This window comes from Morus notabilis, unplaced genomic scaffold (assembly GCF_000414095.1).
Source record: "Morus notabilis unplaced genomic scaffold, ASM41409v2 Scaffold745, whole genome shotgun sequence".
NCBI lineage: Eukaryota > Viridiplantae > Streptophyta > Magnoliopsida > Rosales > Moraceae > Morus > Morus notabilis.
In genome coordinates, this window is record NW_010357131.1 from 289,591 (window position 1) to 304,598 (window position 15,008).

Here is a 15,008-nt window from a genome sequence, read left to right on the forward strand (position 1 = left end):
AATATATTATAATATTATTAACAATAATTAGAAAGTAAAAACAGAAAAGAGAAAATAACTTTTAATCGTTTTTTAATTCCTTCTTAAAAATCATTCTCATTGTGTTTTGTTTTCGTTTTCATTTTTAAAATATTTACTAAACAAACACGATTTGTAAACCGTTTTCATTTTCTATAAAATAGTAAATAGACTAAGATGAAGTGGAGCAACCAAGAAACCAAAAATATTAGAATAAGTAAAAAAAAGATATTCAAATAGTTTTAGTAAAAAAGTATAGACAAAGTCAGAATCCATATGAGGAAAATATATTCATAACAATTTTTGGACAAATTGCATGGAACTCAATAGGTCAAAACTGATTATAATCATCATTGCCGCATATCAAAACTAAGTAAAGATAAAATATGTTCAGTAAAAATACATGTGTGTATATATATATATATATACCACTATAAAATAAATAAACAACAAGTCAATATATTAATACTATGTACTAATGGAGCACATAAAAAGACAATCATAGATTACTAACATTTATTGACAATGAAAATAAATTTTTTTAGCACTATAAGAAACAACACAAAGTAATAGCACTACAACAAACCAATACATTCAACATCAACAACATATATTAAGAACATATGGACAAAAGTTATTAATAGTGTGTGGAATGTTGTGAATACTACCTTAAATAAGGAATATCAGCTAACTAAATAGATGTGCAAGAGACAGAGTTAAAATGAGGGAGCAGTAAACAAGCTAAGGTAAAATAGAGTAGTAAATGATCAACGATAAAGTAGAAAAAGAAAGATGTAAAGTATAAGAAAAAAGAAAGAATAATTTACACAACAAATTAATATACAACAACAACAAAGAACAAGAAATTAGACTTGAACTGTAGATAACCAATGACAATATTACACGCAGTAGTTCAAAGTCAGTGCACAAATATTGGGAAATTTTTTTTAATTAAATGAAATGATAAAAGTAGTATAGGATTAAAGTCAGGAAAGAAAAAAAAAAAAAAAACTAAACGATAATCAGTTCAGAGAAGAGGAAAAAAAGTTAAAAAAAGAAAAAAATTTGTTTCTCAGATTTTCTACATATTTCAGACAATAAAAGGGAAAAAATCACAAACTTATTTAATGCGTATGCAACAAAAACGATGCAGATCATCAACAGAGCAGTACAAATCAACATCTTAAGTATTACAGATCATCACTACAGAGCACCAAATCAATAAATGCAAAGGAGATTGATTTAGCTAAAACTCATATATGAAATCAGTGAGTATAAAAATCTCTAGAGGGAAGAAAAAATTCGAGATTTACCTATTCAAATCGGCCACTGAGGAAGAAGTAAGAAATGCATGCTAAGGTTTTCACGGAGATGAAAATGAAAGTCATCCAACAAAGACATGAGGCCTAGAGCATCATGGCAAGCGAAATGACTGAAAAGTCCAAGCTGAAAACAAATAGAAACATTAGAAGATAGGGATAAAAACGTACAATCACAACATATGGCATGAAAAGACACAAAGACCCACGCACAGAAAAAGGAGAAGAGAAGAAAGGGAAAGGGCAAAACTCGGCAGCATAAATGTCTCGTTCACTTTGTGGATTTGAGTTTTTAATTTGAGTTGAGATGTGATATTTTTTAAAAATTTTTTACTGCAGCAGAAAAAATTAAATGTGATATTTTTTAAAAAATTTTTACTATAAAAATTTAAAACTCAAATCAGTAAAATAAACGAGTAATAAATTGTGGACCGTGCAAAAGTGTGAAATGCCTTTCCTTGAGTATATATAATAATAATAATAATAATAATAATAATGTACATACGAAGTAGAAGTATATCCGTGCAATTTCGCTTCATTTGCAGCTCATTTCGTTTTGTTGTTGGAAAAGCCCTTTTTCGGCTAGAGAAGTGAAACCCAAACAAACAAAAGGGGGAAAAAAAAACAGAGAAATCCCAGGCCTCTCTCTCTCTCTCTCTCCTCTCTCTCTCTATCTCTCCCTCGCGACTTTCAAACTCTCTCAACCCTCGTCGACCAGATGAGCGAGAAAGCTCCGAAGCTCTGAAACGACGCCGCTAGCTCGACGAAGAAAATGGCTCAGAAGCTTGAGCAGCAGCTCAAGGAGTTGGGATCCAAGCTTGAGAGCCTTCCTTCCACCAAAGACGCTCTCGTCAAGCTCTTGAAGGTTCGCCATTTTCTCAAATTTTCAACTTTCTCTTCCTCTTCGAGCTATTTCTCAATCAATTTCCAAAATTTGTTTCGTTTTTTGGCCGAGAAGTCAGCCTCTGGTCGGGGTAGTTATTTCAGTTAGCTTCTGTTTAGTTTCCGTCAAAATTCAGTGAAGAAAGTCGAAGGAAACTCTCGGAAAGTAATGACTTTTGTGCGCTATTTTTCTTTCCAGAGCTTTCTTCCCCTCTTTGAATTTCCTCCGAGAGTGAATTTTTCAGCTCCAGTAAGTAAAGCGAACTAGGTGAATTAGGGTTTAGCTGGCGATCGGTTTTGTTCTTTTCGAGTTAAAGGTTGAAAATTTCTCAAGATTTGGTTTCAAATTCAATTTTAATTTGGGAGTTGGGCGGGACAAGTTTAATTTGTCTGGCTAGAGATTTCAATTTTGTTAAACTTAATTTTTGTTGGGAGATTTCAGATTTCTGTTGAGCTGGGATAATATACTGGCTCTGTATAAAGGATTAGCTCCTTTTTTTTTTTTTTTTTTTTTTTTTTTTCCATTTTGGTTATTGAATCACGTCGAGTCGTTATTCCCGATGATTTTGATTTTTTTAAGGTTCGAATTTTGATCTTCTGTTGCTTTAGGGATGGTTTACTTTTCAGAAGCTAATGTTTTGTCTGCATGCCGAAGAATCTGGGAAAACAGCCCATTTCTTACGTTTTATTGTTTCTAGAGATCAAATTACTCATTTGCACTAAGCAAAATAGCTGATTCAGGGTCCCCCTTTGAAGGTTGTAGATCTTTCTAGATATATCTGTGGATAATGCTTAAACCTAGTCCATAAAACATCTGTATTTCCTTAATCCTTATATAAAGAAAAACGTGTGTATTTTCCCGTGAAGTTAAGATATTTGATAACTTTTGGCTGCTTCGTAATTTTTGGCTTATTTTTCCAATTGTAGCAAGCTGCAACATGCCTTTCTGAGTTGGACCAATCGCCGTCTGCATCGATGCTAGAGTCAATGCAGCCTTTCCTCGATGCAGTTGTTAAGCCAGAACTGCTGAAGCATCAAGATAGGGATGTCAAGCTTTTAGTTGCAACATGTGTTTGTGAGATAACGCGAATTACTGCACCTGAAGCTCCTTATAGTGATGATGTTCTAAAGGTGAATTTCTTACAAAAGTGAACTGATTAATAGATGCAGCTCATTCATTTTCTTGTCATCCCTAGAGTTTTGTAATATTCCACCTAATTTGAGCCGGATCTGTTTGCAGGATATTTTTCACTTGATTGTTGGCATTTTTGATGGATTACGTGACACAAGCGGTCCATCATTTGGTAGGAGGGTTGTCATTTTGGAGACTCTTGCGAAATATAGATCATGTGTTGTAATGTTGGATCTTGAATGTGATGATCTGGTTAATGATATGTTCAGTACGTTTCTTGCTGTTGCCAGGTTTGTTTTATTCCTCTGCTCCTTAAATTTAAATGCAGTTAGAAGTACTAGGAATATGTGCTTGTCTTGATAATAATTTGATACTTATATATGCAAAAAGGTCTGTTCTAAAGCCCTTTTCGTCTTAGATAGTTATACCTTTTCCCCCAATCTAAATATAGGGATACGTACAAAAAATGTCTGATAAGGGACATCATTGTTCATAGTCAATGATGATTAAGTGGTTTGGATTTTTGTCTTAGTCACTTTATGTATAGTTCCTCTATGGATAGAAATGACTGTTATGAGGTATCATTTAGGCTCTTTGGATGGATTGGTAAAATTTGTGGCCAAGGAGAAAATGACTTTTTCTTTTCTTTTTTCTCTTTTATAATTTTTTTTTAATGGGATATGTGCAGAGATGGCCTTTTTTTCTGTTTTGTTTCAAGTACTTTGTGAATCAACTGCTTGACCAATTATGTCATTGTTGGAAATTAGAATCTTAACAAGAAAATTACTTAGGATCTCTCTAATGAGTTTGAAACTTGTAGAAGAAGTTAATGTAGGTAACAGGAACTGGTAAAATGGTAGCTCTCATTTCTTTGGTTATATTGTTCTGGTTGGCTTTATCCAATTGATAATAGAGAATGGTTATTTCTTCTCTAATCAGTTTGGCAATCGGTTTTCTTAAAGTTTTGCACTCTTTCATACATTTATCTATTTTTGGTTAATAACCATACCGTCAAATTTTCTGGGACATGCAGTGATGATCATCCGGAAAGTGTTATTTCATCAATGCAGACCATTATGATCGTTCTTTTAGAGGACAGTGAGGAAATACGAGAGGATCTTTTATTTATTTTATTGTCTGTATTGGGTCGTTATAAAAGTGTAAGGATTTCTTCCTACCTTAGCATACACATTTTTTTTTTGTTACAAGTGTATGAATTTCCCTAGATTTTTGCTGCTATGTTTGTAGTCACACATGGGTTCCCTACTTCTCATGTTATTTTCTATGGCCTTCGTGATATTTTAATTCCAGGATGTGAGTATGGCGGCGAGGAGGCTTGCTATGAATGTTATAGAACAATGTGCAGGGAAACTTGAAGCTGGCATCAAACAATTTCTTATATCATCAATGTCAGGAGATAGCAAGTCCGTAAAGTATCAGATTGATTTTCATGAAGTGATTTACGATGTATACCGTTGCGCTCCCCAGATCATAGCAGGTGTTGCACCATATCTAACAGGAGAACTACTGGTAAATACTGAGTCAGAGGATTATACTGATTTTTCTTCCCTTTTTACATATCGCGTTTAATGATATCTGTTTCCTGACATGAAGTTGTTGCTGCTGATTATTTGAGGATGTTTGTTCTGTTCAATCATAGTTTCTTATGTTAAAGTTGATTTGCGCGAATTTTTTGTAAATTGTTTCTCACTGAGAACTTTCAATATTTGCAGTCTGACCAGCTAGATACTCGTCTCAAGGCAGTTGGCTTAGTTGGTGACCTATTTGCTTTACCGGGCTCCACTATCTCTGAGGCCTTTCAGCCAATCTTTTCTGAGTTTTTGAAGAGGTTGACTGATAGAGTTGTTACTGTTAGGATGTCCATTCTCGAACATGTGAAGAGTTGTCTGCTGTCAAATGCTTCCAAAGCTGAAGCTCCCCAAATTATTTGTAAGTGCATTGAATGTTGTACAAATCTATTTGTCTATTGCTCAATTCTCATTGTCTTCAAATAAAATTTTCTAGCTGCACTTTGTGACCGGCTGTTGGACTTTGACGATAAAGTAAGAAAGCAAGTTGTTGCTGTTATTTGTGATGTGGCATGCCATGATTTAAGTTCCATTCCACTGGAAACCGTGAAACTTGTTGCTGAACGTCTTCGTGACAAATCTGTAAATATTTCTTTTTGTCTTCTTCTCATTTGATTTTGCCCATCCGCTGATGGCTATCTGTCCAACTTATTTTCCTTGCTGTCCACATCTGCAGCTACTTGTGAAAAAATATACCATGGAGAGGTTAGCTGAGATGTACAGAGTTTATTGCTTGAAGTGTGCTGATGGGTCAATCAAGACTAATGAATTCGATTGGATTCCTGGAAAGATTTTGAGATGCTACTATGACAAAGATTTCAGGTAAAGCCTTACAGTTTGTGCAGTTTACAGTACCAATATTAGTAGGCCTTCAGATCCCATTTTCATTTCCTTAATTTATTAAGGAACATAAACATCAACAATAAAGAAAGCTGGGTGGTAAAGGCATTTTCTTTTTCCGGAGAAATTAATTCTATGGCCAATTTGAAGGTTCAGAAGACTCTCCGAAGTTTTCTCCTTCCCCAATTAAGTTCTGAATGTTGGATTTTCATGTTTCAAATACTTCATTATGCAGATCTGATACAATTGAATCTGTTCTTTGTGGATTGCTGTTCCCAATTGAATTTTCAATCAAAGATAAAGTTCAACATTGGGTAAGAGTCTTCTCAGGCTTTGACAAGGTTGAGGTAAAGGCTCTTGAGAAGATTCTGGAGCAGAAGCAAAGGTATCATGTAAATTCTTGGCTCGCCAGGCTGCAACTTTTGATCAGCCTTAAAACTTTCACTTGTGGTCTTTGATGAATTATAAACTGATTTTCAGGAGGTTTCCTCTTGGGTTGCAGGTTACAACAAGAGACACAGAGGTATCTGTCTCTTCGGCAGACGTATCAGGTTTGCAAGATATTAGACATTAGAAAAATCTGAACTATTAAAAACGTTATGGAAAGAAAATTGTTTTATTCTCATTCAAATGCAGGATGGTGATGCTCCGGAGATCCAAAAAAAAGTTCTTTATTGCTTCCGCATGATGTCACGCTCATTTGCTGACCCGATAAGGGCTGAAGAGAATTTTCAGATTCTTGATCAGTTGAAAGATGCTAACATCTGGAAGATTCTTACGAGTCTTGTTGATCCAAATACTAGCTTCCATCAAGCTTCTACTTCCCGGGTAAGTATAATTTATTGGTGGTGCAACATTTTAGAATTATATTCAGCCTACGACATTTTAGAGTGAATTATATTCAAATGGCAAAGCCTACAATTGATTTGGCATTTCAGATCCATGGTTGAATAATTTGATTCAATTGAATGAGAAACGTGTACTTTGCTGTTTTGATATCCTTAACCTAGTTGTCATGTGCTTGCCTTGCTTTCACTTGAAGATAAAGAATCGTGCCTCCTTATAGAATTTTTTATACTTATTTGCAGGATGATTTGCTTAAGATTCTTGGTGAGAAGCACCGTTTGTACGATTTTCTTAGCACTCTCTCCTTGAAGAGTTCTTATCTACTTTTCAACAAGGAGCATGTGAAGGAACTTCTTCTGGAGGTTGCCGCTCAAAGGTCTATTGGGAATTCACTGTATACTTCATCATGCATGAATATACTGGTGGTAAGAGCATATCACTCCTGAATCTCTTTTCATATACTACCATAAACATGCATTGCCCCAGTTCACTGGTCAACAACTATGTGACATCTTCTTGTATCTTGCCTGTGATTGTTTATCCTATCTAGGGGCGCAAAATAATTGCATTTTGTGGGCTAAAAGTATTCTAAAGCGAGACGTATATATGGTGTTTGACATTATTTTTTTCCTTCAATATCCCTCTCTATTGCTTTAGAAAGAGTTTCCAGCTTTATGGCTGTAAAGTTTAGATCTTTCCTTTTGTTTTCTCAAAAGTAGATTTTAATGTTGTATTGACCAATTTTCAGATTCTTGCACGATTCAGCCCAATGCTACTTAGTGGGGCAGAAGAAGAACTCATAAATTTTCTTAAAGATGGCGATGAAGTTATAAAAGAAGGTATTTTGCATGTTTTAGCGAAGGCTGGTGGTACCATTCGAGAACAACTAGCTGTGTCAACAAGGTGTGTTTCGTGGTATTATTTTATCATGAATCATTCCCTAGTGCACGTGCTTATGTATTGTTGTTTATGTGCAGTTCCATAGACCTTATGTTGGAGAGGGTATGCTTAGAAGGCAGTCGAAGGCAGGCAAAGTATGCCGTACATGCCCTTGCAGCAATAACAAAGGATGATGGACTTAAATCACTTTCTGTTCTTTACAAGGTTTTATATTATTATCACACGAGTCATGGTGGAATTCTTCAATTCAGTTGAAATTTCTCTATCCATGGTAGTGTTAACGTTAACGAGACATGATGTTTCTCAATTTGCAGCGACTTGTGGATATGTTGGAGGAGAAGTCACATTTGCCTGCTGTACTGCAATCACTGGGTTGTATAGCACAGACTGCAATGCCCGTTTTTGAAACCAGAGAGAGCGAAGTTGAAGACTTCATAATAAATAAGATCTTGAAATGCAGTGATGTATGCCTGCCTAAATTCAGTAGATGCGTAATGAATCTCCCATTTATGGTTTTATTTTGATGAGTTCTAATCCATTTGCATTGTGTATTCTTACAGAAAGAAGGTGGAAAGAAGACTTCTTGGGATGAAAGAAGCGAAGTTTGTTTGTTAAAGGTTGATAATTTTTGGGTTTTGGCTGTTTTATTTGTCTGGACATAATAAAAGTATCAAATAAGGCTACTTTATCTGGGAACTTTTATGCCTTTGTGGTTTAACCCTTTATTGTCTGGCTTTATCTGAACGTGTCTTTGCATTGTGTTAGACTTTAGTATTTTCTTTTCTTCTTCTTGGTGGCAGATATTTGGGATTAAGACATTGGTCAAAAGCTACTTGCCTGTCAAAGATGCGAATGTTCGTCCTAATATTAATGGCCTTCTAGAAATTCTCAGGAACATTCTTTTATTTGGAGAAATGTCAAAAGAAATAGAATCAAGGTAATATTATTACGAAATACATTCTTGTTTATTTGATTTATTAATTTGTTTCAAAATTATTGCTTGTGGTACTGGTATAATGTAGCTTGAAACTTAATGTACAAATTTTTGCTATTAACAGTTCAGTTGACAAGGCCCATTTGCGGCTAGCTTCTGCAAAGGCAATCATTCGTCTGTCAAAGATCTGGGATGATAAAATACCTCTTGACATCTTCTACTTAACCTTGAGGACATCAGAGGTGAGGCCTAAAAGTTTTTCTTTGTAGTGTCTACAATTTAGTTATTTATTTTCATGTTTTCAGATAGCTATTCCATTGTTATCTTCTTGCAATTAACATGCTGGTTACAAGCACTTAACTATTATTTTGGTGTTTTTAGATTAGTTTCCCCGAAGCTAAGAAAGCATTTCTGAGCAAAGTTCACCACTACATAAGGGATCGGCTTCTGGATGGAAAATATGTCTGTGCTTTCTTGTTTAATATTTTTGGATCTGAGCCATCTGAGTTTCAAGAGGTATTTGTTCTATACTTGTTTGGTTCAATGTCATTTATCCATGCAGGTTCCTTTATGGCATAATTTTTATTCTTGACGGAAATGACAGGAGAAACAGAACCTAGCTGACATTATTCAGATGTATCAACAAACAAGGGCGCGGCAACTCTCTGTTCAAAGCGATGCAAATTCCTTCACAGCTTATCCTGAATACATTATCCCATACTTGGTCCATGCTCTTGCTCATCATTCATGCCCTGACGTTGATGAATGCAAGGATGCCCAAGCTTTCGAAGTACTATACAGGTATATCATGTTTTTTATTTTATTTTTATTTTTTATCTTGTACATTTTTCTAAATATCTTCCATGTGGCATATTCCTTGCCCTGTGGATGTCCAAATGTGATTTGGGAAGATGAAAAGAGAATTAATATTTTGTCTGGTGTTTAAGTTGGCCAACACACGCTACATGGCTTTAGCTTTCCCATCTTATATATAGCTGGAACTCTCTTTCAATTTATTTCTTTTTCCCTATGCAACTGATGTCTGACCAGACAGAAAGCAACTAGAGATATGGTAGGGACATGGATCTTAGGACCCCATATCTGTTTGCAAAATTAGGTAGAATTGATGCATTTACTCTGGTATTTGGATTATTTTTCTCAAAGAAACATGTTCTTTCTGTAATTTTCAGGCAGTTGTACTTGATTCTTTCTATAATGGTTCATAGAGATGAAGATACTAAATCAGAGGCCAGTAGCAACATGCTAAAAGAAACCATTTTTGCTGTAATGTCCATCTTCCGAAGTATCAAACAATCTGAAGACATAGTTGATGCAGCGAAGTCAAAGGTTAGGCTAAGTTGTCTCCTCTCCATATTGGTTGTGAATCTTTAATCATAATCCCCACCTCTGCAATTGCAGATTAGAAAACAAAACTGTCTTATGTGTGATGTTGAATTTTTCAGAATTCGCATGCTATTTGTGACCTTGGGTTGTCAATTATTAAGCGCTTAGCTCCAAAAGAGTATGAAGTTCAAGGGTCGACTGCATCAGTTCCCCTGCCTCCAATCATGTACAAACCATATGAGAAGAAAGAAGGGGACGAGTCTGTGGTCAGTTATACTGTACTGAGATATAATTTTGATATTGCTATACTTTCTATACCTATTTGCTTACTTATGCTATTTAATATTTATATAACTTTTGTCTGCTGCTCCGTGATGAAATTAGATCTGGATTAATGAATTGGATGTTTATGGTAGGCTGAAGGTCAAACGTGGCTGGCTGATGACAGTGCTCTGACACACTTCGAGTCACTTAAGCTGGAAACTACTCAGACAGTATGTTATGCTGCTTAACAACACTTCAAGATTGACAACAATATCTTTTTTTAAACTCTATCTTGCATGATTGACTAACTTGTGCTTTCTTCTCATTTCCTTTTCTACTTTTCTTTTTGTTCCCTTTTCTGTTTTACAACAGCTTGATTCAGAAATTGCTGAAGATGGGGTTTTAAAACAAAGTGAAACGGATGGAAAGGAAGTTCCTCTGGGGAAAATGGTCAAGCATATAAAATCTTATAGCGCCAAGGGCAAAAAGTTTAAAAAGGACAAGTCTGCATTGGCTGAAACAGGAAATGCTGAAAATGATGTTGATATCCTAAAAATGGTGAGAGAAATAAATTTGGATAACTTGGGGAAATCAAGCAAGTTTGCATCAAGCAATGGTCATGAACATTCCCCAAGTATGAAATCAAGACTTGATCTAAAGCTTCAAAAAGGTGAAAAAAGAAAAGCTAGTGGTGAGACATCTGTTTCGGTTCCTAAACGAAGAAGGTCAATGTCCAGTCAAAGACCAAGTAGTACTTCAAAGGCTCCATTGTCAGATACGGGGGATGATTTACTTGAAGTAAGAGTTTTCTCATTTTAATATATTGATATGAAACCTGAGATTTGTCCTGATCTGAATTACAAAATCCTTTTGCAGAGAAAGCTTGGTGGGAGCAACAAGTCAGATTTGTTGACTCCGCGCTTTCAAAAGACATCGAAAGGCAAAGGGAAAGGTTTGGATCGGAGTCGTGATGAGGAGGCAGATGAAGTTGGAGAGGCCAGTGACCTTGAGGTGCTCTCCTCTGCTAATTAATACTTATATTTTGGATTTTTATGCCACCCATTCTTATGCTTTTTGTTAGTAAGATATACAATTATTCTTCTCTTACTCTTGCTGAAGCCAAAATCCAAATGTGAAAATGAAAACCGGAAATTGACCCAGATTATGATACCCAGGTTTCTGTGGGATCTGCGAAGAAGCGGAAAAGAAAAAGCATTTCGGTTATGGCAAAGGTATACATCTTTCATATGCAATATTGGTTGTCTCATTAATGTATAGTGATTTGCCACTTATGAAATTGCTCTAGTATACAACTTTCAGTTTTAGCATTTTAAGGTGCATGTCGTATGCAAAACCATGATGGCAGTTTTCACCAACCTTAAGCGGGTTGTCTTTCTTCTATCTTCCTGACTTTACACATAAAGACACGTGTACATATGTAGGCTGTATATGTACCTACGTGTATACTATGGTCTTTTTGTTTCTTGCATAAGTCTATTGGTGGCTCTCTAGCAAAAAAAAAAAAGGTCTATTGGTCACTCAATTTTAATTATTCAGAGTTTTACTCTGAAGTATGGCACCCTTCACCTGTTTTTTTTCCCCATCCTCAGTGTAAATTTAAAGACGGTGGAAAAGATATTGAAGACTTGATTGGCTGCAGAATAAAAGTTTGGTGGCCTATGGATAAGCAGTAAGTGTCTCGTAATGAATGAGGAAAAAAAAATATTGACAGATTTTTTTTCCCTCTAGTAAACTGGTATAAGAAATCAGCTAAAACATTGATAAGGTTAGTGTAAAATATACAAACCGTCCGGCAGATCAAACAAGATTTTCTGAACCTTTCGCTCTTCATGTGCAAGTATTGATAAACCTAATTTTTCAGTAAAAAAAGTTTTGATTTGTTTAATAATTTTTCAAAGTTAATTGTATATTAGTTATTGGAAAACCAATTATTGAATTGGTTTTATTGCTTAAAATCTATAGATTTTATGAAGGCACAGTGAAGTCATATGACGCCATGAAAAAGAAGCATGTGGTAAGTTTCACGTTTTAGCCTCCCAGATCTCTCTTTGATTAGGTTATGTGATTCAAAATTTTCTTTTTAAGAGTTTTCTAAAATAGTTTTTACACGTCAATGTTTTGTGAAAGGTTTTATATGACGATGGAGATGTTGAAGTACTTCGTCTGGAAAAGGAGCGCTGGGAGGTTATTGACAATAGTCGCAAACCTGTGAAGGTCTGAGATTCTCATCCGTACCTTCTCTTGGAACATTTCCCACTTATTTTTTTTTTCGTTTCCTTTTTTTTTTTTTTTTTTTTTTTTTTTTTGTATAGCTAGTGTTCACGCCTTTTTTTTTTTTTTTTTTTTTTTTTTTTTTTTTTTTTTTTTTTTTTTTGGTATAGCTATGGATCACGACTTGATATTTATCCTGCTATTTTTGATAATCTACAGAAAGTGAATACATCAAAGAGTTCCCCTGCAAAAGATATGTAAGTTTTTCTTTCTAATGCATGGTGCACATTTCTTCAATGTTTGGTATTGTTGTATCAGAGATCTGCTTTCACTGGCCTTCTGCATTTGCGGGTGTCAATAGTGATAATGCTTGTAGGTGCTGATTGTATAGAAAGTACCGATTTTGTTGTTCTGTATATGCCACTTTCCTTTCTCACCCTGAATGTTTTGCAGATCACCTGGTAAAACTAAAAATTTTGGCAGCTCGGGACAGAAAAAGAAAGCAATTAAGACGTGAGTAATAACTTACCTGTGGTGCGGTTCTTTTGTTTTGCTTCTCATATTTTCTACTTAAAGAGTGATCTTTTATTTTGTAGAGATAAAGGGAAAAGAACACCCAAAAAAGTTTCTAAGCAGGGGAGAAAGGGCGCATCCAAAAGTAATAACTATGAATCAGAGGAAAAAGAGAGTTCAGATGTATCAGATCTTGAGCCCACCATGAAATCTAAAATTGATGAAATGAACTCAGGTAAATAGTTTCGTCAATTGCATATGGTGCATGTGACCATCAAGATCTGCTTAAGAGTTTGTAGGATGTTCTGATGTATATAACTTGACTGACCACTATGTGGAGCATGGGCATGTAGTTCCATTTTTGTAACAGATATCTTTTCTTTCTCCAGGTAGTTCAGACGGGGAGCACGATGAGAAAATGGATGAGAACTTAACAGATGAGGGGGGATCTGATAACGAAGTGAAGTCAGTGTCTAAGAGAAAACAGTTGGCTGATAAGGAGGAAAGCCCTGATAATATGGAGGAGCCCGATGAAGAGAAACCTGATACTGGAGGGAGGCCTGATGAAGATATGGAGAGCAGCCCACAAGATGCTCAGAAGAGTGAAGAGAAACAACATTCAGAAGGGGACCATGATGATGAATCTAGTGAAGCCTCAGGAAAGCAGGCAACAGGGGAAGAGAAGGTGGACTTTGAAGATGATCAAGGTGAGCTGGCTAAAGAGGAAGACAACTCAGATGCCGGAGATATTCAAGTTGAGCAGGCTAAAGAGGAAGACAATTCAGATGCCGGAGAAGATATTCAAGGAGAACAGGCTAAAGAGGAAGATAAATCAGATTCTGAAGATATCCATGAAGATCAGACTAGAGAGAGAGAGAAATCAGGTTCTGCAGATAATCAAGAAACAGATGATGTTGGGAGTAGTCCCTTAAAACCGAAGAAAGCCCAGAAAGAGTCTGTTGCTGGGGATGCTGAAATTTCTGATGATGAGCCTCTGGTACGTCTCCAGCGTTGTGGTGAATAATTCAAGTATTTTATAATTCAAGTATTTTCTTCCTTCTGATCTCCTGATTGCAGAGCAAATGGAAGCATTGGGTGGGAAAGAAGGGCTCAAAGCGTCTACGATGAGCAGTTCATCTGCCACACCAATCAACTTTACAAAGCTGCAGTATTGCGGCGGATTTCTGTACCTGTTTTGAGTTCGTTGTTTAGCTTGGAGAATTCGAGGGAGGTGAACATGGAGTTCAATTACCAAAAACCATGAATAAATGTACCGAGCAGTTACCCCGGAAGCCCCATGTAGATTGTAAAAATAACAGTAGACAGTCCCACGTTTAGGTAGGCAAGTGTTAGCGCGTGTAACAATGTCGGGACATGATTAGCGGTAGATGGTAGGTTTGACATACCCTAGTGAATCTTCTTATAACCGATAAATCCATCACCTACATGTACAGCTATACGTGGGGAAAGTTAATTATATGTTGTTTTATTCATGATTGAATTCTAACACCCATCAAGGTTGATACTTTTGCGTCCTTTTGGTCTATTGGTTGCTGTAATTATGCTATGCTTCTTTTCACTCGTTGTAGAAATATTATTATCATTACTAGCCGAGTGGTGTTGGCAAATCCGCAAGGGCAAGTTGGGTTGGTCATCATGTGGAATTCTAATGTGGTGTGCGCATATAATAGGCTGTTTTCTTTTGCGCCAAGAAGGCGTTGAGTCTCGAAGTTCATAGGTTGCCTTTTTCTTGATTTTACATGAGGAAATGGGGAAGAATAATTGACATGTGACAGGATGAATTCTCAACAACCATCAATTCAGTAGAAGGGTGAAATAAAGGGTTGCCCAAAAACGGAAGTTGGTGGGTGACCAGGTCAAAATACATTTTTTTCTTCTTGAAATCAAGCAATTTCATTGTCCAGTTTTTATGTTTTCCTTTTTTTAACATTTGATTAAAGAGACCACCTATGTGACAAGGTCATCCGTGTCACAGATGAAGATTTGGGCGCCTATTCAACGCAATGAAAAATTTTTATTAGATAATTTTTTAGGATTTTTTCCCGTACGTTAATATACCGGTAGACTAAGTTTTTATCCGTTAGATTTGCATAAAATAACGTAAAAGTAAAAAATACGTAGATTTAACGGTTAGAAAAATTTGGTTTATTAATATACCAGGCGTACTAGAAAAT

General features: G+C 35.8%; 1 protein-coding gene across 1 annotated transcript; it reads left to right on the top strand.

Moving 5' to 3' along the window:
- Nucleotides 1–1,887: 1,887 nt before the first annotated feature.
- On the top strand, nt 1,888–14,443 carry LOC21393910 (sister chromatid cohesion protein PDS5 homolog A). Its single transcript, XM_024166624.1, has 34 exons — nt 1,888–2,202; nt 3,147–3,350; nt 3,460–3,641; nt 4,385–4,511; nt 4,663–4,881; nt 5,085–5,301; nt 5,377–5,522; nt 5,617–5,762; nt 6,016–6,165; nt 6,283–6,331; nt 6,417–6,608; nt 6,869–7,051; nt 7,375–7,529; nt 7,604–7,730; nt 7,841–7,990; nt 8,087–8,143; nt 8,327–8,463; nt 8,585–8,702; nt 8,842–8,976; nt 9,065–9,261; nt 9,651–9,807; nt 9,924–10,070; nt 10,221–10,298; nt 10,441–10,866; nt 10,945–11,079; nt 11,244–11,300; nt 11,679–11,758; nt 12,052–12,103; nt 12,217–12,303; nt 12,520–12,557; nt 12,754–12,813; nt 12,897–13,048; nt 13,203–13,810; nt 13,891–14,443. The coding sequence occupies exons 1-34, from the start codon at nt 2,110–2,112 to the stop codon at nt 13,939–13,941; spliced, it is 5,112 nt and encodes a 1,703-aa protein (XP_024022392.1). The 5' UTR covers nt 1,888–2,109; the 3' UTR covers nt 13,942–14,443.
- The last annotated feature ends 565 nt before the right edge of the window (nt 14,444–15,008 follow it).

Excerpts from the sequence above, each read along its gene's own strand:
- LOC21393910 (XM_024166624.1), top strand. The coding sequence starts at position 2,110 with ATGGCTCAGAAGCTTGAGCAGCAGCTCAAGGAGTTGGGATCCAAGCTT. Across the intron at positions 8,464-8,584 it reads TCAAAAGAAATAGAATCAAG|TTCAGTTGACAAGGCCCATT; the intron begins GTAATATTATTA and ends TGCTATTAACAG. Across the intron at positions 9,808-9,923 it reads TTGATGCAGCGAAGTCAAAG|AATTCGCATGCTATTTGTGA; the intron begins GTTAGGCTAAGT and ends TGAATTTTTCAG.